Raw genomic sequence first — 25,830 nt, forward strand, 5'->3', positions numbered from 1 at the left:
ATCAGGGTTACACATGTATCGTAATCTACACGGTCGGTAAGATAAGATCAATTACATATTCGTACGGCCACTCGAAGAACTGGATATACCAGGAAGGAAATTGCAATGTTCGTTTAACCTAGTCATAAAAACGTATTTACATAAGAAAAACATAACCAAAATCAACCTCTATGAGAGGATTTTGACAGCACCAAACGGTGATTGTTCGACATGATTAGAAAACGTGAGAATCAAGGGTAACATGCTTGTTAAACCCCAACATTAAAAAAAAGCAAAATCAAGATTAGAGATCAGGAGAAAAAGTAGAAGGGTTTCAGGGAGAATAGGGGGGAAATGACGAAAAACGGAAAAGAAAATAAAAAACAAGTCGCTCACAAATATACATCTAGTCGATACCCATTCATCGACGGCTGAGAATATAGGAATTTGCATGGGTCATCGATAGATCAAAAAGACGTAAGAAGTTAAAGAAGGCGGGTCGGTCAACAACGGAAAATAAATGTGCAAGGCACAACACAATAGAGTTGCTCGTGTTGATGGTTAGTTTATACATTGTCGTTCAAAGTCGTTAAATGCTTTGCAGATAGTTACTTGGAACCAAGCCAGGGTGGCCTCGGCTTCCAGTCACTTCTGCCTCCCACCATCCATCATCTTGTAGGCGCAAGACCGCAAGGATGTCTCCTTTAGAGAATCCGAGCTCCTCAGGGATTGCGGCATTGTAACTATACAGAGCGCGAGCTAAACGTGAAACATCATTAGTATCAAATATGAAACAAGCATATTAAGATTCAGACTTACCAAAATGCAGAATCGGACGACCATCGCGGCTCAGGTGTCGACCAGGATCGGCAACGGTAATGCTCTTGCTGCGAGATCGTGATACGGAATCTGCACCATTGCCGTAGTACATAGATTGCGGTCGGCCAGCATTCTGCCCTCCACGTCCATTGTAAGAGTCATAGCCGCCTCTGTATGACTCCACATGGCCTCCAGAGAGTTGAAGCTCCATTCCATTAGCACTAGCTGGGCGAGTCTCTTGTGCGAACGCTGGACGTGGTGAAATTGGCCGGGTAGCTTCAACGGGGGACGCGTGTCGAGAATACTGCTGTGGCGAGTAACCACGATCACTGCCCGGGCGAGTGTTCGTAGTTGGAGACTGAGTGTTGCGCACGTTGTAATTCCTAGACTGATACGTTGTCGGAGCACGACTTGCACTTCCTCCTTGAGCTCCGGCCCCTGTACTGTACTGATTGGCGCGTGTATCTACCGGTCCAGGCGCAGGCTGAGGGCTGGCGCTTCTTCTGAGTGTTGGGGCAGGAGACCGAGCACGAGGTATGTCTTGAGCCGGAGCAGCCCTTGTAGTGGTACGCTGGGGTCCGCCAAAACTTGGAGCAGGAGACCGAGAACGGGCCACTTCTTGAGCAGAAGCCTGAGGCCTTGTAGAGCCTTTTTGAGGACTGTTGGATCCACCAAACATATTCTGAGCTTGACCAACATACTTCTGGGTCGTCTTTTGCATTTGGGCCGAAGTAAATGCCGGCTGAGGTGCGTCCAGTCGTTTAGTAGGTTCATTGTAAGAAGGAGGCGGCGCATCTGCATTACCAGTATTTCCATAAGTAGAACTGGTGGCAGATGGAGCAGGCGTTGCTATGCCATGATAGCGGTCTGCGGAAACTCGGCCTGCTGAAGGTTTCCCGACTCCTTTGAGGTCGGCAAGCGCTCTGGCAATCGGGTCAAGGTCGTCCTCCGGAGGCTGCGATGCTTGTGCGGGCATTTTGTCTGGCGAAGCTACATCGAACACATTGTTTCCAATGTTCAGCTGAAAGTTTGCTCTGGGATCCACAGGCTCTGGGCTAGTAGACCGTGGAGGCTCTGGTGAGGGCTGCTTGTAGGTAGGCTTTGTGGGGCTACGAGAGTAAGACTGCGACTGGCGGTCTTTGTCGTGGCGGCTCTTTCGACGGAAGGGACTGTTGCTGAAAAAGGCGCTTCGCTTCTTCTGAATTTGCTTTTCCGGAGTCATTCCGGGGATTGCAACACCGTTGGTTGGCTGCTTTACTGGTGACTGCTTGCCGCTGGGAGGCTCTTGGCTTGAGAATGATGTAGGGTTGGAGATGTCACTCGCGTTATCTTCTCGACTAGAGGGCCTGTACGCGCTGGTCGCCGAGCTACGCTCAGATGCAGGTCCAGTGCGGCAGAACATTGTCATACCGTCTGTCGGGTAGGAATTGTGAGGCACATTTCCAATCTCACCATGCTGGTGGGGATCATAGTTAGGTGGCAGTTGACCACCACGTCTGAGATCCAGAGGAGAAGGCTGTACCGGCTGCGGAGACTGCGCGGTTTGAATAGGCTGGACGGGTTGTGCAGGCTGACTCTGCGGCATTGGTTGAGGGCTCGACCTCTGTGGATTCATCGCAGCTTCTCTGCTCTCTGTAGTGGCGAGGTTTGGTAGGCCCATTTGAGCAGCCAACTCTGAGCTGGGGTCGTGGTGAGATTCGTAGGTTGAAGGCTGAGGCGAGGAGCTGCGGAAGGCAGGATTGATGGCTCTTTGAAACTGTGCCACAGAATAATTGTCCTCGTCGGAGGCTTCTGAGCTGGTGTCATTGATGTCTCCACGAGCAAAGTTGATAAATCTGGGAGCATCTGGAATCTCTTGTCCGGTACCGCGGTCTTGAATAAAACTACCGATGTCTTTTTCGACCTCGCAACCCTCCAATGAGACACGAATCTTCTCGCAGGACTATTGGATTTGTTAGCTATACTTCCTGCTCGAGACCAAATTATAGAACATACTGCATCGTCGCTGACACAAACAGTCGAGGCAATGTTTGCATAAGCCCACAAACTGCTCTTCGTGAAGTCGAGTCTTTCTTCTTCAAGGTCTTGGAATTTCTGTTTAAAAAAAAAGTCAGCCATGACTCAAGTCAATACGATTCACCGAGACCTACATCACAAGCCGCCTTCCATTCTTTATTCCAGCGACCGGTCGTCTCCTGAAGAACCTTCACAGCTGCCTCGTATTCATTGCTATTTGAAGCAAGCTGAATTTGTGTTTTCTCGAGCTTTGCCTTATTCTTTCGCTCCTCCTGGCCCATGACCATGTGACCTTGTGCCAGGTAACCTTTGATTCGCAGACAGTCTTGCTCGTATCTATCTCTTGCCTTATCCCCCTTGTGTTAGCTGGACAATTGCTTTCTAGATGATAGCCATCACGACCAACCTTATTCACTGTATGTGTCTGTTGATTCTTGATCTTCAATAATTTTTCAATGCTGTTCTGTACTATCTTTCGTCGCTCTTTCATACCACCAGCGAATGCTGCTAGTGGCTCTTCCAATTCGCTCTTCATCTGCTGCGAAATAGCAGCATGTGCCTTTGCAATGGCTTCTGTCTCGCCTCGTACAACATCAAGAGAAACGCGTAAGGTGCCGGTCTCATTCGAACCGAGGGACTTGCGACAAAGTGCGAGCAGTTTTCGTGCGTATTCATCCTCAATTGCAGCGCGAGCTATGAACTTTAGAACTGAATGGAGTTGTTGGGACCATTATGTAGATAACTCACTATTGTAGAAGGATTTTACTTCGTCACACGTTACTTTTGCATTATGCATTCGTTCCAATAACGGAATCACACCGGCATCATCTTTTCCCCAAAAATTATTGGCAACTGGACGTGACCATTAGTATCGAACTCGTCCAAAGAATGGGCACATTTGACATACAAGACATCGACACGGTCGGCCCATCCACCATGGTGCCAGGCATTATAAATTGGCCTTCTATCGATTCGAGTGTTTCAGTGTTTCTGAGCTTCGACCAGCGTGTGCTCGGCGTAACCCGCTAGGGAAATGTAAAATAAAAAAAAAGAAGGGAAAAACAAAAAGAAGGGACGATAGCTAGTAGATAGCCAAAACTCTGAGTAATAATGGATAGTCGTTACAGTCGTTGCACACAGTGGTATCCAAGATCCAGTGCGTTGAAGAAGGGCAGGAAATAATCGAAAGGAGTATCGGAATGGAGCACAGTTTCGTGGGGAGCTCCAGAGTAGCAGTTGCCCTGGATGTTTATAGTGGGCGTCTCTCGGGGCAACCGCGACAGAGTGCTCAGGTGGCTTCCCGAGTCCCACGCACTAATCCTAATATGTACAAAGGTTAATGACGTCGCTTGTGTTCCTTGTTCTATCACGTGATGAAACTCGGTACATGGGAGCCTTGAAATTCAGGCAACTACAGAGTGTAATTCCGATTTCCAGTCAGGAAAGAGCTACGGAATACATGTCTTCCACTACCAACATCACTGATCAATTCTCGACAAGACAAATTCAGTGTATCATTCATAGTGTAGACAACAGTCCTACGTGTTGGTGGGGGCCTGGGCAGGGTAGCTCGCCAGCAGTGGTAAATTTGGCCAAAGTAGCATCGATCTCTGCCATTTCTTCGTCTGTCAAATCAATGACCACACTGTTCTCTGCCACCCTCTCCGCTGTCGTCGCACCAGGAATCGGGATGATGGTCGGCATCCCTGAACGTCTTTGCAGCGCCCTTACCCAGTTGATCGCCAGCTGAGCCGGTGTGCAGGCCCCCGTCTGGGCCATTTGCTCGACTTGCGCGACAAGCTGAAGGTTGATTTCGAAGTTACTCGGCTGAAACCGAGGGAAGTGTCGCAACCTGGAGTCCGCTGGGATGTCCTCAATTTTCTTTATCTGGCCCGTCAACATGCCTCTGCCAATTGGCGAGTAGGCAATAAGTGGAATCCCGTACTGGGCGCACGCGGCTGCAACCCCGTTTTCCAAGACCTCTGTCGAAAACCTTCCGTCTAATTAGTTTACTATCATGTTAATGGATACCAATAACTAACATCGACAATTCGACCTCGACGGCAGAGACCTTGGCGACTTTAACAGCTTCATGAATGGTCTCGGCGCGCACTTCAGATAGAGATATGCCTCCAAGCTTGCCTGTTTGTATGTACTCCTGTCCATGGTGCCGAAGGTAGTTTCAAAGGGCACATTTGGATCCCGACGAGCGAATTCGAATAGATCTAGCTTCTTGCGGCCTTTGAGCTGAGCAAGACTGTCGTCAAGCGTTCTGCGGGTATTATCAGGTGAACCAACCGATCTGCCAGTTTGGGGATTTATTCCACCTTTGATACTGAGGGCAATCTTAGGGGCATCCTCTGGGTACTCTTCAAAGTATCGTTCTAAGAGTACAAGACTGTTGTATTCAGGCGTACCGTAGAACTCCCCCCCGTTCCAGAAATTGCCTATCATGTGTTAGCCTTTGATATGAGAGTTGTAGACTAGACGGTCGCGGTTGGATTGCAATACGTACACCCATTTCGAAGTGCAGTGCGCATGGCTTTAAAGGCTTGCTCTTGAGAGCATGGGTTAGCTCGCCATGTGAGACCCATGAGGCCGAAGCCAATAGGGCCTACTTCTTTTCCATTTATTGAAGGCATACTTGTTCGTAGAGGATACCGGCTGGCGGTTTTCGAATAGTGACAAAAATGAGAAGAGCCTTTGCTTTTTGGACAGCTAAAATAACCTCTAAGGTTGTAAATACCGGCTAGCAATTTGACGAGAGACAGATTGTATGCGAACTTAGAACTTTTGCGAGACGATCTTCATACGCAGTCTTGACCTCACCATATATATCTGTGTATTGGGGAAAAACATCTCCAAGATCTTCTTCCTAGCAGCAAAGCACCATTTGACCCAATTTATGAAGTCCGGTCGGACTTACATCAATCCCTTGATAGTCTTGCAGGGTTCAGGTCTCCGGTCACCTTGAGAGAGCAAGGATATTCTTAAACATGGAGCGATATGACTGATAGACATCTACTCACACGGGCCAGCATTCCACGTGTTCCACCCTATGACAACCTGTGACAAGCCGGGTTTAGCAGCGAATCAGTTCGAATCTATGTCGATGCTGCTCATCGGCTTTATGCATCTTCGAGAATGGTGCAGGAACAATTTTTAGTCCGTGGCATCCATGGAGATCATCGGCTTTATGCATTAATGCCTCTTTATATCCGAAAGCTGTGCATCACTATATAATCATGGAGCGTGGTTGAAGACCGCATCGATTGCCAAAATTGTATATCTCAAAGATATATCTACTCAAACGAGACATTTGTCTTTTCCTCTTTCATTCTTCCAATAAGAATCAGCTTTTCAGCCCATAGAATCAGTCAATCGTCCTGCCCAGCCTAGTGGAGATGGAATGTGTGCTGCAACATTGAATGATAAATATATCGTATAGACAACCACCAAAACTATACAGTTTTAGCGAAAGACGTTTGGTCGTCAATGTTCTTGCTATGTACGTAGCAAAAGGTGAAGTCTATATATACAAATATATATAAGGGCGGCTCATCAATGTAGACGACACTAAAGCTATGGTCTGGGATGATCCTCTAAGTCCTCCAACTGCTCAAAGTCAAACTCATCACTACTGTCAAGATCGTAATCTAGTTCATCACGTGCAAGTCGCTCTCAAAGTGATCTTGGAAGCAGCCTCCCACTCATCGTCTTGAAAACATGTATAGTGTTGTTAAATTGACCGGGGAATGAAATTGATCACCACCTCTACTCACGACCCATAAATGTGGCCGTCGTCACATCAACGAGATCACAGCTTCTATAAGAAACATGCATCTTCAACAATGACCTAGTCGACACCTTCCGAGTTTTCGATTGACGACAACCGATACGCCATACTACTAGGTCGATTGAGTACCGAAATCGAATTCCAAGACGCGGTGACTGGTTAAGGGAAATTAGTTGAGAATGATTTCTTATCTACAGGCATGAAAATCGCCAAAGGGTGTGGGAAACCAAAGAGCGAGCAACGTATTCGTCAATGCTGTTGTCGGAGACCTCAAGAAAAAGCAAGAGTGGACGGCACGTGACTCTGGGGAGTTGGCCTGATTAGGTTAGGTAGATCAGGCTCCCTCCACCTAACTCACCTGGTTCTCGGACTCTACCCTTTCGCTGCACAACCCAGGGACACTTCATCCAAATCTCACTTCCCACTCACCCTTCCCGAGTCCTTTCAACCCTCCTACTGTACTCGAGTAAGGAGCTCTACATCCGTTCTCGATACGTTTCGATTCCCACTGTCCAGCTCTGCTGGATCTGGCAACCTCCCACAAAAGAAACCGATCAAATTCTGTCCAACGGCCGTAGATCAAATGATCGCGTCTCCTAGATGACATTCCGTCCCCCATCCCCTTCAGCCCAGTCATCGATTGCTTCTGGCACCGAAAAGTCTTCCGCTGTGAGGTCCTCGAGATCCCAACACTCAGTCTGGGGTGCTCCGAGCTCACATTCGGGTCAGCGTCGCGGCTTGACTCCGCTTTCGACTACCAACATATCGTCTTCGACCGCCCCTCCTCTCTCATCTCCCTTTTCAGGCATTCTTAGCTCGAGCATTCGCTCCACTCGAAAACCTCCGTCTCCAGCTACAACTCCGTCAGCTTTTAACTTTCAACATCCTGGCTCGCAGCCACTGTCGCATACTGCACATTCTCTGTCTTCTCCCCCGAAGTCCAGAGCTATCACTCCCTCTGCGGGCGCTCATCTGGCTTACTCTGCCAGTAACGCCTTAGGAGGAGGAGGAAGCGGGGGAGGCGGTGGATTGGGATCTTCACGAGGTGTCAACTTCTCTCCGCTACTCTCAGGTCCGACGGTGAACTCCCCTACTGGATTTGCATCGGACAAGCCAGGCTCTGCCGTGAGCTCGAGTCAATCGTCTCTTACAAAAATATCTATCGCTCAAGTCTTTCTGCTTCTGGACTCCATTACAGAAAAAGAAGGAAAGGAAAAGTGGGAAGTTAAAGCGGCGCAGATTTATAAAGTGAGTCACGAAATCCATTTTTGCTCTCCTTAGGAAGTGACCAATATCTCATCACCTATGTTTCTAGCTTGTCGAATCCAACGGTATGGAGGTGTTTTCAAAATACTTTCGCCGCCTTCTCACAGGTAACGCGCCTCAAATCTTTCCTGGAATCAACAAGGTTGTTGAAAATGCGGGGAATTATCCACTCCTCGTCCAAGAGATGCAAAAGGTATCTCAAGACTTAGATCAGGCGCAGAAGATTGCAGAAACCATCGATACCTCAGAAGGCGATATCTTCCGTGACTTTGATCTCTCAACATTCCTTGACCATTTCAAGCTTGATGCAATTGTCAAAGTGTCCCTTGCTTTAGCTTTCAAATTTGCAAGCAGATCGGATTTACGGGCAAAAGGTAAATCTTTTAATATATGCGATCGTATCATTTGACTAACAGCTTCACAGCGGATGCGATTTTGACTAACACCGTACCTCATTTTCTACATAGCTTATTGAACCCAACTGAAACAACAAAGGATTTCAGCGCCGCGTATATCGGCCTAACCATCGAACGATTCATCTTGTTTCCTCCACGAAATTTCGATGACGAGGTGAAAAGCAGACTCGTCCAGGCAGCAACCATGCGCTATCGGAACCAAGCCCTCGAATTGCCCTTGGACGTGTTCAACGCATTACAAATGTTTGACCTTGGCAGTTCTCGAATGGCTGTTATTCGGCAGCTACATTCTAGAGGGCCCAAAGCAACAGCATCTTTGGAAGCCGTCAACGAAGTTATGGCGTCTTGTGGATCTGAGAGCTGGGGCGAAGAACACGTTGGAAATGCCCTGGTTTTCATGCTTCTATCGCAATATGGACAATCATATTCCTTGGAAAAATTTTTACGAGCGGTCAAATCGCATTACTCCGATAAAGCCATCAATTGGTCACTGGTCTTCCGGGTCTTTGATCGCGAGTCATTGAGAATCACGCCTGGCCAATTCAACAAGCTTTACTCTGCATTGCTAAGCATCGCAGGTGATGACACTAGTCTCGATGTCCAGAGATTATGGGGTGGCGACTGGAAGAACAGGCAAACTCAGATCTCGTTTCTTACGGCTTACCTCAATTCGCGCATTGATCCGTCTCAAATCCCCAATTTCCGTGCATCGTTTCCACAGGACTTGTTTGAGGATGCTCCTGATGCTGTTCGTATGCAGGCAGAGCTTGCCGAAAAGTCACCGATCCGGTCCGTCGATGCCATCAAGGCGATCTTTGATCTAGCCTTGTTCTCTCAGGCTTCTTGGAATTCTCCAGAAAGCGCCCCATTGATAAAGATCGTCCTATCCCAGGACTTGCCAGTATTTTTGCTCTCCGCCCTGGCAGTTCCTCAACCGTGGACGGCTATCCAGCAAAGCCTTGTGCTGCGTACACTAGCCTTTTTCATACTCAGACAAGAGGAAGGTTACCAACTTGCTTTGTACGGTGTATGGAAGCAAGATCGGCAATGGCTTGCAGAGCAACTTTTCACTATGTTCACACAAGATCCGACATCGACCGCGGCTATCTACGAAAATGCCGTCGAATATGGATGGTTGGAATATCTTTTGAGTTTTGCAAATGGCCTTGCCCTCGACCTTGCCTCCCTAGCTCATCGTAAGGGCGATTTCGATCTCGAAGCATGGGTGAGAAGCGCAGCTCAAAAGGGACAGATGGATATGGGTAGTCTGCTCTCGAAATTTCTTCGCATCAAGGCCGAGGACGAACTTCAAGCACATCGGCCAGAGCAAGCTGCTCCACAGATGGTCAGCCTTGCTGTGAAGACAGTCTATACATTACTCACAATATTGGAAGAGTACGTCGGAGACCGTGAGAACTTGACGCCTGTTCAACGTATTTGTGTTCAAACGTATCCCCGGCTTATCAATTACGGGGAAGGGTTTGATGACATCATTGATGCCAATGGTGAGAAAAGCAACGCCATTCCCAAAGCCATTGATGAGAAAATGCAGGAACTGTTTGGCCGGATGTACCACGAGGAGCTTTCGCTTCGCGAAATGCTTGAACTCATGCGACGGTACAAGACATCAAGAGACCCAGCAGAGCAAGATCTTTTCACGTGCATGGTTCATGGTCTGATCGACGAGTACCATTGTTACCACGAATATCCATTGGAGGCCTTGACCAAGACTGCAGTCATGTTTGGAGGAATCATTAATTTCCGGCTGATTGATGGCATTCCTCTCAAGGTTGGACTGGGTATGATCCTAGAGGCTGTTCGTGATCATCAGCCACATGATCCTATGTATAAGTTTGGTGTGGAGGCGATCGAACAACTAGTGAGTCGATTGCCGGAATGGGTCGGATTCTGTCACCTACTTCTACAGATTCCAAGTCTTCATGGAACCCCTATCTCTCAAAAAGCCGAGGAAGTCTTGATGGAGCAAGGCCACCAACCAGCAAATGATACCGGCCCGGCTAGAGTCAACGGTGATGGTGCCACCAATGGTGACCTGGAAGATACCGACTCCTCTCGTGTGTTCCGCTCGTTGCATGTCGGCCCACCGTTGCGCCCTGAAATCTACGAAGACCCCGATGAGGAAGTACAAGACAAGATCTTGTTTGTTCTGAATAACGTCTCAGAACAAAACATTGAAGACAAATTGCGAGATTTGAGAGATGTGCTAAGAGACGAACATTATCAGTGGTTCGCTGCGTATCTTGTTGAACAGCGGGCAAAGCTACAACCGAATTTTCAGCAGCTGTACCTTGACCTTCTAGAACTCATCGGCAACCGAACGCTCTGGGCAGAAGTCCTTCGCGAAACCTATGTTAGCTCTATACGTTTGTTGAATGCAGAAACTACTGTGAACTCGTCAACCGAACGTAGCCATTTGAAGAATCTTGGTGCTTGGTTAGGTTTATTGACTATTGCCAAAGACAAGCCTATCAAGCACAAAAACATCTACTTCAAAGGACTGCTTATGGAAGGCTACGACAACCAGCGTCTGATGGTCGTTATCCCCTTCACTTGCAAGGTCCTGCTCCAAGCCGTCAAATCAACAGTCTTCAAACCACCAAATCCATGGCTGATGGACATTATCGGCCTCTTGATAGAGCTATATCATTATGCAGAGCTGAAGCTTAACCTCAAGTTTGAGATCGAAGTACTTTGCAAAGACCTCGATCTAGACCATAAGTCCATTGAACCTGCCTCCGATATCCGGGATCGCTCACAGCAAGGCGAAGAAGTCATATCAGCAGCTAACATACCAGAAGGATTGGAAGTGTTCGAGGATATGACTTTAGCTGGCATCAACCCAGCGATTAGAACTGAGCGGTTGTCCCCTGCTGCTATTTTGTCAAGCCTCCCTAGCTTGGACAAGATTTTGGTATTCCCATCTTCCGCGAGCAGTATGGTCGACCCCAGCATTCTGCGCCAGATTGTACATACTGCCGTCGAGCGTGCTATTGCTGAAATCATTGCACCGGTTGTTGAACGCTCAATCGCTATCGCCTCGATATCTACGGTCCAGCTCATCTCAAAGGACTATGCAATGGAACCAGATGAAGAGAAGGTACGACATGCCGCGAGAACAATGGTACGCCAGCTCGCAGGTAGCTTGGCTCTTGTAACATGCAAAGAACCCCTCAAAATGAGTATGACGAACTACATCCGCATGATCCAACAGGAATATTCTGAACAACCCATGCCCGAAGGTCTCATTCTGATGTGTGTCAATGACAACCTTGATGCTGCATGCGGTATTGTCGAGAAGGCTGCTGAGGAAAAGTCCGTACCTGAGATTGAAAAGATTATCGAGCCACAGCTAGAGGCACGCCGTCGTCACAAAGCCGCCAGACCCAATGACCCTTTCATTGATCCTTCTTCAATGAATCGATGGGGAATGCTAATCCCTGAGCCCTACCGTCAGATCCCTGGTGGATTGAACAAAGAGCAACTGGCTATCTACGAAGACTTCGCTCGACAGACTAAAGGACCAGCTTCGAGCCACCTGCAAAACGCATCGACCGATTCTGGCCGACAGTTACCTGATGTTCTTCAGGAATCTTACCCAGCAATTCCCAACCTCTCCACTCCCGCAGAGCCACCGGCAGTACCTCATCAAGCGACACAGCCTCAACAAGATAGTCGCCTACCACAACCCTCTGCAGTTGGCGCGCAATCTCAATTGAATGGTTTCCTCGACAGTCAGAATCCTCGTGAAAAGGTGGAAATTCTCATCACGGGTCTCCAACAGGATGCTCGAAGCGCTTCAGAGGAACACATCAAGGATTTGGGCCGAGACAGTCCTGTCATTCAAGATTACAACCAGATCTTGCGCACGATCATAAGTTCCCCCAGTGGCGAAGATTTCGCCAGGTTGACATGTCTGAAGATTTGCACCAGTCTCTACTCACAGACAGAGAGTCCCCTTGAGATTGAGGTTCTCGTTAGCTTGCTTGCCAAGATTTGTGACATGTCCTCGATTGTGGCAAGATATACTTGGGCCATTCTCTCGGATGTTGATGACGAGCACATGTTTAACGTCCCAATCACCGTTGCTCTTATCGATGCCGGATTACTCGATCTTCGACGCGTGGATATGTTGCTTAACAAACTAATTCTTCAGAAGAATAACAGTGCCTTGGATCTGCTGGCAAGCTTGATGGATCGTGTTTTATTTAACGATGAACCATCAGCCTTGAGATCAGACTTCTCCGGCAGTCTTGAAGCAATGAACCAGTGGCTTGTCGAAGAGCCAGACCTTGCGGTTGCTGTTGACATTATTCGCAAGCTACGTGAGTCTGGAGTTTCAGAGGTCGTGAACCCTTACTTGAGTGACAAGGCGAGAGCCAAGCGTGACCAGATGGAGTATATCTTTAGCGAGTGGATTGGCGTCTATAAATTTGCTGGTGCTACAGATCGCACCTTCCAGTCATTCCTCAAGGATCTGCATAACAGACAAGTGATGAACAGCCAAGAAGACTCGGCACTGTTCTTCAGATTGAGCGTGGACATCTCAGTGGCGATGTTTGAACACGAGTCTCAAAACCCCAACGGCAGTCTTGATGAGGCATTCCTATATATTGACGCTCTTGCCAAGCTAGTTATACTACTTGTTAAATTCCAGGGCGAAACCACTGGTGCAGTCAAGGGTTCCAAGCCAGCCTACCTTGATTCGGTTCTGTCTTTGTTGGTGCTGGTTCTCAATCACCACCAAGTCATGCGGGGCGACGCTTTCAACCAGCGAGTCTTCTTCAGGCTCTTTTCAAGCATTCTCTGTGAATATTCTCTCTCTGGTCTTCATATGAGTGATCAGCACCAGGAGATGATGTTCGCGTTTGCTAGTCGATTCCTGTCCCTCCAGCCAAAGTATGTACCAACCTTTGTGTATGGTTGGTTGTCTCTTGTCTCCCACCGTGTGTTTATGTCAGGCATGTTGAACATGCGTGATGAAGCGGTTAGTATTCTTTGCGCCCTTGAACAAATAAAATCACAACGACTAACAACGTTCCAGGGCTGGGCACCATACTGTGAAATTATGCAGGTTCTCCTATCCTATATGGGCGAACAGCTGAAGCCAGGAAACATCTCTTATGTTGCCAAGGACCTCTACAAGGGCGTGCTGAGAATTCTCCTCATACTACACCACGACTTTCCAGAATTCGTAGCAGAAAATCACTTCCAATTCTGCAACGTGATCCCCGCTCACTGCGCTCAGTTGCGCAATCTTATTCTCAGCGCCTACCCATCGTCTTTCCATAAGCTTCCAGATCCATTCCGCGAAGGACTAAAGCTGGACCGACTTCAGGAAATGCGGGAAGCTCCAAAGATCACAGGCGATATCGTTACGCCTCTGCAACAGGCAAATCTCAAGAACGTCCTTGACACATCATTCCAGAGCAATGTGGTAAACGATAGTACCATTCAAGCGATCTGCGATGCCCTGTACAAAATAGCCGATAAGGAGACAGGTCTTTTCATGACCCCCATCCATGTTGATGTTGTTTTGATCAACGCATTGGTTCTCTACATTGGTGAACAGGCTGTAGCATCTGGCGGATTGAAAGGGAACACACGTGCTGCCTTCGAGGAGTCTCCTCACTCTATGCTACTCGATAAGCTAGCCAAGGTCCTCGGTCCAGAGGCTCGGTACTACCTGCTCAGCGCGATGGCAAATCAGCTGCGATATCCCAATAGCCACACTTATTACTTCAGCTTTGCGATTCTCCAGCTATTCGGAATCGACTACGCTGAACAACAGGAGTCTGATATTCGTCAGCAGATCATTCGTGTTCTGCTAGAACGGCTGATTGTTCACCGGCCACACCCTTGGGGTCTGATCATTACTCTCCAGGAACTGCTCCAGAACCGCAGCTACACATTCTTCAGACTGCCCTTCATCCAAGCAGCACCAGAGGTGAGTTCTACTTGAATATTCATGGTAATTTGTGGACCATCTTCTAACAGAATCCAGATTGGCCGTCTCTTCGACGCTCTTCTTCAACATATACAACAGCAGAGCCCTCGCGTTCTATCTTAATTCGTTTAATACCGTACATGATCTCATCTTTTGGGCAGTTGATGAGTGGTTCACGAATCTCTTATACTCTCTTTAAGGCGTTTGGTGGTAAAAGGGTCTCATTATTCCTTCTTGCGTCTGATTTGCGTACTACTGTTTTTCCTCCCTTCTCATCTGTTCATTTTCATGGCGAATCGGATCTTCATTTAACGTGGAAACGTCCTCTGGCAAAAGAAAAGAACACCAATACAGCATGATGCAACTTGCAATGAATGGATCGGGTGTTTGACTTGAATTTTTCTTTCATGTGATTTAGGGTTGTCTTTTGATCATTGGGGTCTCTAGAGATGGGGCCTGTCCTGGGAGATTGTGTTGTGTAGAATTGCATGGGCGTCGTCTCTTTATTTTACATGTATTATAGTTAATAGGATTTCTTGACTTTATAATTACATACATAATGTTATACGTTCGCGAACTATGGTCCATGTTCTAGTTGTATGTAGACAATACTCATAGGCCGTCAACTGTCAAATTTGCATGTGATCGCTCCTCCTGGTTTAGTCTTGTTTTTCCCCGGTGACATCACATTCCAACGCGCGCTCTCGCAACTAAACCTCTACAAAGTATTCTTTCCATCAGATGGCAGGCAACAATGGGTGACAAAGGCAACTATTCAGATGATGAAAATGAATATGAGGAGGAGGAGTCAATAGTATGGAGAACAGCGGTACGTGACACTCCTTTTCGAGTCTACAGCTGATTCCAAGAGCAACACCGAACTGACCAGTGAGAACAGAGAATCGTCCTTACACCCTTTCGCGCTTTATTCTCCAAAGAAGCTCGAAAGACATATCTTGGAGCTATCCTCTTTCTTAGCACATCCATAGCGCTGTTCTGTGTTGCCGCTGTGGCTTATTGGGTGTTTTATCTCAATTATGTCCCACAGATCGGGCTAAAGCGTGTTGTGCATCTCCAATTTAGGTAAGCTAATTGCTTCTTATTTTTCCTTCTTCTTCTTCTAGATACTGACTACGAATTGGAACGAAAAGCGATGAACACCCCTGGGGAGTCACTAGCCTTGGATCAGATCTCGCCTCTCTCCAACAATACGATGTAAGCGTGTCCTTGAAACTCCCACGGACTCCAGCAAACCTTGCTACAGGCAATTTCATGCTTGACCTATCATTATATTCCGCACCTCAGACATCAATCATGAGCACAAATACTTCTACCACATTAATTGCGCATTCAAGACGCCCGGCAATTCTCACATATACCTCTCCGCTCGTGGATACAGCGCAGACACTTTCCCATATGCCGCTCTACTTATTTGGTTGGAAGCGCGAGGCAGAGACTCTAGATGTGCCTATGTTTGAGAATCTTGAATTTGCGCGTAGCTGGCGGAATGTGCCGGCTAGCCTAAGGTTGGAGATTCAGAGCCGTGAGCAGATGCAGGTATACGGCGTGGAGGTCAAATTCAGAGCTAAGTTTAGAGGGTTGAGGTTGGTTATCCTTCTGCAACATTTGATCGCGTGTGTGTTCATAGGCTTACTGTAAGCAGATGGTTAATGTACAGGTGGAGACTTTTATCATTCTTCGCTTTTACATCCATGTTCTGGTCCGTTTCCATGATCTCAAGCAGTATCGTGTGGCTACTAGTCTCTCAATATTTGGGCTCGACGGCACACGATGACCAGCGCATCAAGAACGAAGAAGACACGGAGGATGGCGTCAAGGCAATCAAAAAGGAGTCTAGCGAAAGGGACGACGGTATAGTGAAGCAAGAGGAAATCGAAGAAACAACGAATATCCCTCCACTTGGTACCCAATCTGGCAACGAAGCGGAGGATGTGGAATCAATCAGACGCATCCACGACAGCAGTGATTCAGGGCGGGGAACAGCATTTGATGGTCATGATACCCTTGGCGCTCAGCGTCGTCGAAGCCTTTTGTCTGAATAGGGCATCTCTTGTATGCTAAACAACAATTTCCTGCTCTCGGCGTTTTGACCGATACTTGTAAAAGTAGCCCAATGGTTGGGTGCCATGCGTAAGACATATTCCAAGCATGAAAGTTGCGATGTATGAAGTTGAAAAAGAAAAGTGAGGCGATGCGGGGAGTTGTATGTAATCTGACGTTATTTGAGAGGGGAAAATCTTCATCCCGCAGTTTCTTTTCTTTCCTCCGCATCTCTCGTCAAGATCATTCCAGGTTTCATAATGCATGTCCTAGTAAGTGTCAATCACTCAATCTTCTTATGTCTCCGTCGATACTATCGTATACAATTAGACTTTTCGTTTAGAAATGGCTGCTAACAGATCAATTACCCCGCGGTGCAGGTAACAAATGACGACGGTCCGCCGTCCAACCAGTCCTCCCCCTACGTTCACTCACTCGTCCATTCCCTCCAAAACGCTGGCCATACAGTTTCAGTGATACTCCCCAATCAGCAACGATCATGGATTGGCAAAGCACACATTGTCGGCGCCTCCGTGAAGCCGACATATTTCCGCCCGGGAACTCTTCATCACGACGATGGTACCATCCACCCTCTTCCCCGAGGCAGTGAAGAAGGCGACGACGAGGAAGGCGATGAATGGGTACTGATTGACTCTACACCCGCGAGTTGCGTTCAAATCGGTTTATATCACTTCTTCCAAGACCGAGGACCAATTGATATCGTTGTCTCGGGCCCGAATTACGGTAGGAATACCACGGCCGTTTTTGCGTTGTCGAGCGGCACAATAGGAGGTGCAATGGAGGCGGCGGTTAGTGGCAAGAAGTCTATTGCTCTGTCGTATGCCTTTACTTCCAGACATCATGATCCGGTCGTCATTGAGGAGGCGTCGAAACACTCGGTTCAATTGATAGAGTATCTGCATGCCAATTGGGACGATGCAGTTGATTTATACACTGTCAATGTGCCACTTGAGCCTGGTATCAGCAAGGCTAAGGTTGTATATACGCATATGCTTCACAACCAATGGTCGAGTGGCAGCTGCTTTGAGGCCATTGATGCGTCTGCCTCTGGTGACGAACCGGGTCTTCAAGAGCGCGATTTACGAGAACAAAGCGAGGGTCAATTACAGGATGGGGGCTCATCTGTTTTGAATAAGAAAACGGCATTGCAACATAAGCACTTCAAGTGGGCTCCTAAGTTGACTGATGTATATCGAAGTGTGGAGGAGAGCAAGGACGGAAATGATGGCTGGACAGTCAAAGAGGGAATGACGAGGTATGTCTTTGAATTTTCCTTATCATTCTGATCTATTTGGCTAATGAACTTATGATACAGTGTCACTCCGCTCAGAGCGAATTTTATGCATGCAGCTGGCATCCAGGGAGAAATCAAGCTAGGGTAAGTGGACAGACACAAACATAACAACAACAAGGCGAAGAATTGGGAGGTCCTAGACATAGAGTTATAGACTTATCTCACCTGCACCATGTCTTGTCTGAAGTGAATGTATTTTTCTGATTTTATTCTCTCTAGAACCAGGAAAAATGATAACTTCGACTTTTACTGCATTCTTAATTACGAAGATAAATACGTTCAGCCTTTACTCGAGGAACTGTTCGACAAACTTGCGAGCGAAAATTCCTGCAAGATCGTCAAGTCGGTCGCAGACCTTCCCGATCCTTTCCAACCACTGTTGCAGTATCGGGCCTATGAGGAGATCGATTTTGACCATATCATGTCGCATCCGTCAACATCCTTGACGAACTCGTTCATTATTCGGAAAGCTCTGATCAGAAAGCATTACCTATCGACTACAATAGCCAACTGGGTCTCAAAATACCCCGACAGTATCTTGAAGAATCATTTCAAACCAGCGTTTGACTTTGAGCTAGACTTTGCAGAGTTTCTTGACGAGGCGTTACTCGAAGCGTATGAGTTACGAGAGAGCTTAGATCAAAATGAGTCGAGTGCAGATGACGAGAAGGAATGGTGGATCTTGAAACCAGGAATGAGCGATCGTGGACAGGGTATCCGTCTGTTCAACAGTGAAGCACAGCTTCAGGCGATATTCGAAGAATGGGATGTCGAGGAATCAGATGAAGAAGATGAGGAAGGAAATGGAGGAGACGGTACACAGGATGAATCGGGCTCAAGACTCAATCCGAATAATGAACAAGGTGTTGTTACATCGCAGCTCCGACACTTCATTGCTCAACCATACATACATCCGCCTTTGCTTCTCCCCTCGGCTTCTGGGAGAAAGTTCCATATCCGCACCTACGTCCTCGCAGTAGGATCTCTTAAAGTATATGTCTTCAAGGAAATGCTTGCCCTTTTTGCCGAGAAGCCCTACAAGGCTCCGTGGGAAGAAGACGACGAGATTCGCGATCTGAGTAGGCACTTGACAAACACATGTCTGCAAGAGAACGGTAGCTCTACCGAAGGCACAGTACGAAGATATTGGTCGCTAGATGATGACATTCCTAGCTTGGAGCCCGGTTGGAAAGACAGGGTGTTTGATCAAATATGCGCAGTCACTGGGGAGACATTCGAGGCCGCCTCTCGGGGGATGCTTGTACATTTCCAGACTTTGCCCAATGCCTTTGAACTTTTCGGTTTGGATTACTTAGTAGATGCCGCCGGAAAGGCATGGCTTCTGGAGGTGAATGCTTTTCCAGATTTTGGACAAACTGGTGACGATCTCAAACATGCCGTGGTTGGTCGACTGTTCGAGGCTACAATTAAAGTGGCCATCAAGCCATTCTTCGCCAAATCACATGCAACAGACCCTGATTTGAGACTGGTCACCGACCTAGATCTCGGGCGAAAGGCGTGAACAGGCTAATGACTCACCAAACAATGACAGGTGGCGGTCAGAGAAGAAGCAAAACGGTTACACAGGCATAGTCCTTTGAGTCAAACTTGAATATCGATCCAATCGAGCATATTAGCAGTACATTATCTGCCACTATACAAACCCTAATAAGCAGATACCAACAAGGGTTGCCGCTTCAGATGCACAGCCAGTCACACCGAGTTCTTCACACTTGCAATCCAGCCTGAGCAGTGCTTCCTGTATAAAAGCACCAGTCCTAGCACTATTTAGAAAGAAATAAAATATGAAAGAGCGGGAAAGACCAACAATCTGCCGCTTTCCTGAAAAGGTCGACGCTGTCTGTCGGATGCTGCCTGTTCTCTTCCTTTTTGAGCGAGGGCAACTTCCTTCCTTACGTCGCGTCTGTTGTCTCTCTTCTTTTTCTTCTCTTCATGGTTGATTTTGGTCTGCCTTAAATTTGCATTTTCTCATCGCTACAGCAAAGCTTACGTTTTGATGCGTCAAATGGAATGGTCGCATCTTGTCCAACATCGTGAGATTCATCTACAACATGTCTTCCCTTCCTACGACGACGGATTGGCGAGTCAGCGCAATCGAAGGCGTGCAATTCTATCTCCCCCTTTTGACCGGTGCATCCTATCTTATAGCATCTGCTGCTCAGTGTCTCTTATCCAAAGATCGATCCTCTCAACCAGTACGCTTACGACCCGCGGTCGGCAATACTATCCTAGCTTTAATGGTAGTTATCCTCACCTCTTACAGCATCAGCGCTGCACTGTTATCCTATGAAGCTCTCAATAGGAGACAGCATACATTCGAAAATTCCATCTTGTTTTCACTGTGGTCGGTATTGTTATGGGCTTTCCTGACTGCTCGGTTTGCCATCAATAATCCTAGACTTGGATTTCCATCATGGAACTGTTGGGTTTTTTATCTGGCTGGCGAGACAGCCCTTCTCGGTCTTCAGTTATCAGCTCGTTTGCCAATCCATGGAACTACATTTGCTCTGCAAGTCGTACGTTCGGTAACGTTGTCGATGCTCTGTGGCCTGGTATTAGTGCGACCCTTCAACAAGCCCGAAACAAGAAGCTATGGACAAGATGACTGTAGTAGCGAAGAGAATCGTCCTCTGCTGGGGGGCTTTCGGAGTGATGCATCTTATTCAACAGTCAGTAATACTGATTCCAGCACCAGCGAATCAAGGCAAGATACGACCTCAAAGGAAGAAGCTTCAACCTTATCGCAGGGGTTGGAAGTGTTCCACTTTGCAGTACCTCTATTATGGCCGAAGCGCCGACTTGGGCTACAATTACTAGCCATAGGCGTTGGTCTTTGCTTGCTCGCTGAACGTCTACTTATGGTCTACGTACCTGTTCAACTGGGCATGATCACCAATACCCTGACTCAGGAGAAGACTCTACCGTGGCAGCAGATTACAACCTTCGTTCTCCTGAGACTACTCGACTCAAGCGGTGGTGTTTCAGCTCTCAGAGCATATATGTGGATGCCATTGGAGCAGTACACATACCAGAGGATAGCAGTAAATGGCTTCAACCAAGTCATGGATCTTTCGTGCGACTTCCATGACGACAAAAGCTCGGGTTCGGTGTGGCATGCGATTAACCGAGGAACAATCATTCAGAATGTGGTTCGCAAGGTGCTTTTTCAATTCGTACCAATGATTTCTGACCTATTCATTGCGGTAACTGTCCTACACGTCACCTTTGGCCCATATATGGGCCTCATCACTGCAGCAATGATAGGGCTTTTCTTATGGTCTTCTAGCACTATATCGAAATTTCAGAAAGCAAAACGGAAGAGATACATTTCATCTATCAGGAAGGAAGTCAATATCCGTTGTGAAGCAACGAATAATTGGCTCACTGCCACCTATTTCAACAAGATTGATTACGAAAAGCATCGCCATTTTTCTGCAGTCAAGGATCGTCTCGGCTCTGAACTATCCGTCCGTCGATGGTTGCGCACGGAGAATTTTGTGCAATCGTCCATTCTATCACTAGGCTTGATATTCGCCTGTTTCATAGCTATTTATCAAATCTCTAACGGCACGAGACCAATTGGAAGCTTTCTTATGCTGCTTGGTTATTGGGCCCAGCTCTCTAGCCCACTTGAAATATTCTCCAACGGACTCACATCTATCACGCTCGACTTGGTAGATGCTGAGGAGTTCATGGCTCTCTTGAAGAGGGTACCGTCCATCACAGATAGTTCCGGCGCAAGTAAAATACAAGCCCAGGCAGGCGTTGTCAGCTTCAGCGACGTGTCGTTTTCTTATGACAAGAAACGTCACGCGCTCAATGGGGTTACATTTGAGGCCCAGCCAGGGCAGACAGTGGCATTGGTTGGAGAAACTGGGAGCGGCAAGTCGACTACCTTGAAGCTTTTACTTCGCCTCTATGATCCGGACTGTGGGTCTATTGAGATCGATGATCAAAATATCTCTCATGTTTCACTTCAAAGCTTACGAGATGCTATCGGAGTTGTCCCTCAAGACCCTGCGCTTTTCAACGATACCTTGCTCAACAACTTGAAATATGCAGACGAATCCGCCACTCTTGAGGTCATTCATCGTGCGTGCACAGCGGTAAGACTTCATGAACGATTTCTCAGCTTTCCAGATGGTTATGAAACCATAGTAGGTGAACGAGGTATCAAGCTTTCAGGAGGAGAACTTCAGCGGGTAGCAATAGCTCGAGTCCTAATCAAGGATCCCAGTATTGTGTTACTGGACGAAGCAACAAGCGCTGTAGACAGCGAGACCGAAGCGTACATCCAACAGAGCCTAGCTCAACTTACTAAGGGGAGGACGACATTGGTGATTGCACATCGTCTATCGACGATTGTCAAAGCAGATCAAATACTTGTTTTCAAAAACGGAAGTATAGTCGAACGAGGAACACATCAAAGTCTCATCAAGCGGAATGGCTACTATTGTCGGCTGTGGAAGCAGCAGGTCGGTGCCGATACAAAGACAAACGGATCAGCCCTAAAGCCTGAGGCTCCGGAATTTGTTCCTATGGGGATGATGAAATGAGGGGACGTGACGGATGAAGATCCATGAAAGGTACCAGCTTTATATGGAAGGTATATTGATAAATTGCCGAATGTCGATAACGTGTATGTGTTAGATTGAGCAGCTTTTACTCGGCTGGATCATATACAACGACAAATATCTTTTTGATCACCAAGAAGCTTCATCAAAGCTTACAGCCGATTAGCACAAACCCTATCAGCATGTGTACACATTCGAATCATGTCTATATACCTTTATAGCTCCAATTATTACGTAAAGATGAAAATCGCACTCACAGATACCAAAAAGCCAATTGCACGCTCGTGGGGGACTCTTTTTGACGGCTAACCAAATCGCTGTTTAGCCAATGCCTTCAACCAACCCATAGTCTCCTCCTCCTTCTTTTTGTACTCTGCCAACCGTTCCTCCCTCTCCGCCTTTCTCGCCATCAAGATCTCTTCACGACGTATTTCCCGCTCATTCTTCTTCCTCGCTTCTTGCTCCTTTGCTCGTTTTAGCGCAGATAAATCATCGTCGCCACCACCGCCCATTAACTCTGAGTCGGGTGCAGCTTCCATAGTCGGAGAGCCACCGCGGCGGCCTGACGCAAATTCACGGTTTGCGGCTGCCTTTTCCCTTTTTTTCTCCAATTTGCGTTCGTGTGTCCCTGGTTCTGCGCGAGGGGCGACTTCATCTTCGAAGGCTCGGAGATTGGTTTTATGGGATGAGGTTTCGTGTTTGTGTTGAGTGCGAGCTTCTGAGCGGGCTGCTTCAGCATCTGCGAGAGCTTGTTCTGTTCAAACTGTTAGCCAAATGGAAGTGGCATAGAATGAGCGAAAAAAGAAATTACTTACCACGCCGAAGTTCTAAGTCTTGTATATTCGGTATAGTAGGCCCAGATAAAGCTCCCCTAGAGGTAACAGGTCCGCGAGGAAGCTTAGGTCCACATTCATCATCATCATCTCCATTATCATCGTCAGTTTCCGCCACAGGGGGATCATCCTTATTGTATGGCATCATATCATTATCGCTGCGTTCTCCAAATTGATCCAGCTTTTTGACCACTTCCTTGTTGTGATCGACTCGTGCATCATTCAAGCTACCCTTGGCTTTCTCAAAAGTGGCAGGGTCATACCACCCTTCAGCGAGTTCTCCACGGTTCCTGATATGTTAGCCGATTGCCTATATCAAAAATGGGTTCTCGACACTATGGGAGTGAAATGCTCATGCTTACCATTTTTTGATAAAACTCTTCCACCTCCCCATGACTTCCTGTTCATCCATATCCTCTATCACCAATCCCTTTTGTATATCCAAGTACATCGCAAACATCGGCTCTAGCAGAGAAAGATCGAATTTCGACAAATGTCGTGCATTATACGGTAGAACAACCGGCGCCGCGGATACCGGAGAAAGCTCTTTGCGCTCGCGGTGGTGATAACGTTTCCGTTCCCGATTTTTGTCCCCATGCTTTGAGTCATGCGCCGGTGATCGCGAGCTTCGGTGATGATGTCTGCGATTCGGACTGCGGTCTCTGTAGCGATTACGATTGCTGGAACCGAGCCTCGCAGGCGACACAGACCGAGTGTGAGACCTATGGCCGTATTGGCGCTCCGCGATGCGCTCTCCGTGGGATGTGCGATCCATAGCGACGCTTTTAACGAGATATCTAGGATGAGACTAAGGTTTTGTCTCTCTCGGGGTCCAATTACTGTAACTCAGGAGGATTTTCCTGTTGCTGGCGCTAGGGCGACGCCGGCTGCCTTCTTTCAATATAAAAGCAATACTACATATTAGGTCTTTCGACTTGTATCTTGGATGAAAATGAGCTTGAAGTCATGCATGCCAAGCAACTCCGGACTAACCCGAATATGTACTAGTTTGAGTCTAGACCTGCGGCTCAATTGCGAGTCTCGGCTTTGATGGTACGTAGTACGTTTTTGTTCAGAAGCTTTGGAATACTCGGGTACAGGTTGAGGAAAACAGAGAACGTGACATTTAAATAAGAATTCGAACTTCACTATATGGAGATAGAATATTTTCCTACATGTAAAATACAAAGAAGAGAGTAAATCTTTGGCGCGAAGTCCGCCTAGCTGCTCTGCGATTCCTCCACAGTTGCAGATTGGGCTGGCTGGGACGGTGTCTTCGACCTGTTTGCGGCAGCCATCTGCCAGGCAGGGATTGAGGCAGACTTGCCCAGCTGAGACAGAGGGTTGGTGGAAGCCGGGGAACTAGTGGCTTGGCTGTTAGAAGCAGAAGGAATAGGAGCGGTGTTTGTGTTTGGTGTTGTTGCAGGAAGGGCAGTTGCTGGTGATAATGCTGGCTCGGGTGTAGCGGTTGGTCCTACTGGCCGTCCGGTAACCGGTGTGGTTGCGGGGCTACCGGCGCTGAGGCGATTATTCAACAGAGTCTTTAAGCTTCGAAGTTCTGTGCCGAGTTCCTTGAGTCTGCCTTCATTTCCTTCTCTTGCCCCTTCCAATGCCTTGGGGATGCTATCCTTCAGGCTCTTGACTTCGTCGCTTATTCGGCGGGTTTCGTCATCGCGTCGGCGGGTTGAAGATTTTAGTTCCGACAGTACACTCTCAACTTCACGGAGAGCAGCATCCAAACGCTCTGTTCTGGCGTCTTCTGCAGATTTCAAAGCTGCTGTGTCCGTAGAGAGCTGATCAATCAGAGTAAAAGCGCGAGCAAATTCTTCGTCAATGCTTTGCTTATCCTGTTCTAATTGTGGAGGAGTAGGAGGTGCTATTATAGGCACTACATATCTCTATCCTCGGAATCAGCGAGAAGAGAAAATTATCGCACTTTTTTTTTAACTTACCTTGGCTAAGACGTATAATCCATAACCAACTCCTCCTGTTATTGTCGCCATAATAAACCAGTCGCGCCAGTCCCGTCTAGGGACCCTAATCATTCGATCAGAACTTATACCACAAAGATATAGAGTGACAGTGTTTCTTACTCAGGCGGAGGCTGCCATTGACCATACGGACCGGGACCATAACCGGGCTGGGCAGCTGTCGGCCGATAAATAGGCTGTTGTTGCTGAGCATATCCAACAGGTGTCGCAGTTGTCGTGGTTGTTGTTGTTTGGACCGAATCTTCGCCTGCCCGTGCAATAGCAATATCTATTTCTTCTTGAGTGAGGTTTTTAGATTGTAGGAAAGCGACTCGTTTCTCTAGCGGCGAGGAGGCGACGGACGGATCCTGGAGAACTGAGCAAGATTAGCTCGTGTCACCGTGGAGTTTTTCGAGATGGCTTTAAATCCGAACATACAAGTAATCTACAGCATCAAGTTAGTTGTGCGCCATAAGAGGCGAAACAATAAGAATGACTTACAGCCGAGGAGATGAGCTCCTCGCGAGGAGCCATGATGGCGACTGCTCAGCGATCAACCCAATATATCTGCTCGCCTGTCAAGAAGATGCAGCAATTGATCTGTATTTGCAGCATCCGCGTAAGGTAGACCTTGAGCTCAAAAAAAAGTGTAGGCTGTTTGCTGATTTCATATGTCGCATAAGTTGAAAGAGGTCGTTAAAGCGGTTGCCGAGCGGCGAAGTGAGATCCTCCATCCTGGACCTCGGAAGTTGCACGAAATTGCGCTAGTTCAATTTCGGSGAGCCGGCGCAGTTGCGCA

General features: G+C 47.6%; 7 protein-coding genes across 7 annotated transcripts; 4 read left to right on the forward strand and 3 right to left on the reverse strand.

Moving 5' to 3' along the window:
- Positions 1–568: 568 nt before the first annotated feature.
- Positions 569–5,456, reverse strand: BHQ10_000813 (uncharacterized protein; the record flags this gene model as incomplete). The annotated part of the gene is made up of 11 exons (XM_040880901.1): positions 569–738; positions 799–2,740; positions 2,794–2,892; positions 2,949–3,121; positions 3,307–3,507; positions 3,562–3,666; positions 3,722–3,839; positions 4,357–4,807; positions 4,857–4,926; positions 4,971–5,261; positions 5,330–5,456. The coding sequence occupies 11 exons, from the start codon at positions 5,454–5,456 to the stop codon at positions 569–571; spliced, it is 3,747 nt and encodes a 1,248-aa protein (XP_040729318.1).
- Positions 5,457–7,210: 1,754 nt separating this feature from the next.
- On the forward strand, positions 7,211–14,380 carry BHQ10_000814 (uncharacterized protein; the record flags this gene model as incomplete). The annotated part of the gene is made up of 5 exons (XM_040880912.1): positions 7,211–7,858; positions 7,926–8,250; positions 8,301–13,297; positions 13,355–14,257; positions 14,315–14,380. 5 exons carry the CDS (start codon positions 7,211–7,213, stop codon positions 14,378–14,380), a joined length of 6,939 nt encoding a protein of 2,312 aa, XP_040729319.1.
- Positions 14,381–15,571: 1,191 nt separating this feature from the next.
- BHQ10_000815 (uncharacterized protein) lies at positions 15,572–16,320 on the forward strand (the record flags this gene model as incomplete). The annotated part of the gene is made up of 2 exons (XM_040880923.1): positions 15,572–15,861; positions 15,936–16,320. The coding sequence occupies 2 exons, from the start codon at positions 15,572–15,574 to the stop codon at positions 16,318–16,320; spliced, it is 675 nt and encodes a 224-aa protein (XP_040729320.1).
- A 258-nt stretch (positions 16,321–16,578) lies between these two features.
- On the forward strand, positions 16,579–19,155 carry BHQ10_000816 (uncharacterized protein; the record flags this gene model as incomplete). The annotated part of the gene is made up of 4 exons (XM_040880934.1): positions 16,579–16,590; positions 16,699–17,594; positions 17,655–17,717; positions 17,853–19,155. The coding sequence occupies 4 exons, from the start codon at positions 16,579–16,581 to the stop codon at positions 19,153–19,155; spliced, it is 2,274 nt and encodes a 757-aa protein (XP_040729321.1).
- A 1,357-nt stretch (positions 19,156–20,512) lies between these two features.
- On the forward strand, positions 20,513–22,210 carry BHQ10_000817 (uncharacterized protein; the record flags this gene model as incomplete). The annotated part of the gene is made up of 1 exon (XM_040880945.1): positions 20,513–22,210. The coding sequence occupies one exon, from the start codon at positions 20,513–20,515 to the stop codon at positions 22,208–22,210; it is 1,698 nt and encodes a 565-aa protein (XP_040729322.1).
- Positions 22,211–22,533: 323 nt separating this feature from the next.
- On the reverse strand, positions 22,534–23,836 carry BHQ10_000818 (uncharacterized protein; the record flags this gene model as incomplete). The annotated part of the gene is made up of 3 exons (XM_040880956.1): positions 22,534–22,982; positions 23,044–23,351; positions 23,424–23,836. The coding sequence occupies 3 exons, from the start codon at positions 23,834–23,836 to the stop codon at positions 22,534–22,536; spliced, it is 1,170 nt and encodes a 389-aa protein (XP_040729323.1).
- Positions 23,837–24,281: 445 nt separating this feature from the next.
- On the reverse strand, positions 24,282–25,565 carry BHQ10_000819 (uncharacterized protein; the record flags this gene model as incomplete). Its single annotated transcript, XM_040880967.1, has 5 exons — positions 24,282–24,959; positions 25,014–25,098; positions 25,155–25,407; positions 25,470–25,476; positions 25,533–25,565. 5 exons carry the CDS (start codon positions 25,563–25,565, stop codon positions 24,282–24,284), a joined length of 1,056 nt encoding a protein of 351 aa, XP_040729324.1.
- Between the last annotated feature and the right edge of the window lie 265 nt (positions 25,566–25,830).

This window comes from Talaromyces amestolkiae, assembly GCF_001896365.1.
Source record: "Talaromyces amestolkiae strain CIB chromosome Unknown scaffold1.1, whole genome shotgun sequence".
Taxonomy (NCBI): Eukaryota; Fungi; Ascomycota; class Eurotiomycetes; order Eurotiales; family Trichocomaceae; genus Talaromyces; species Talaromyces amestolkiae.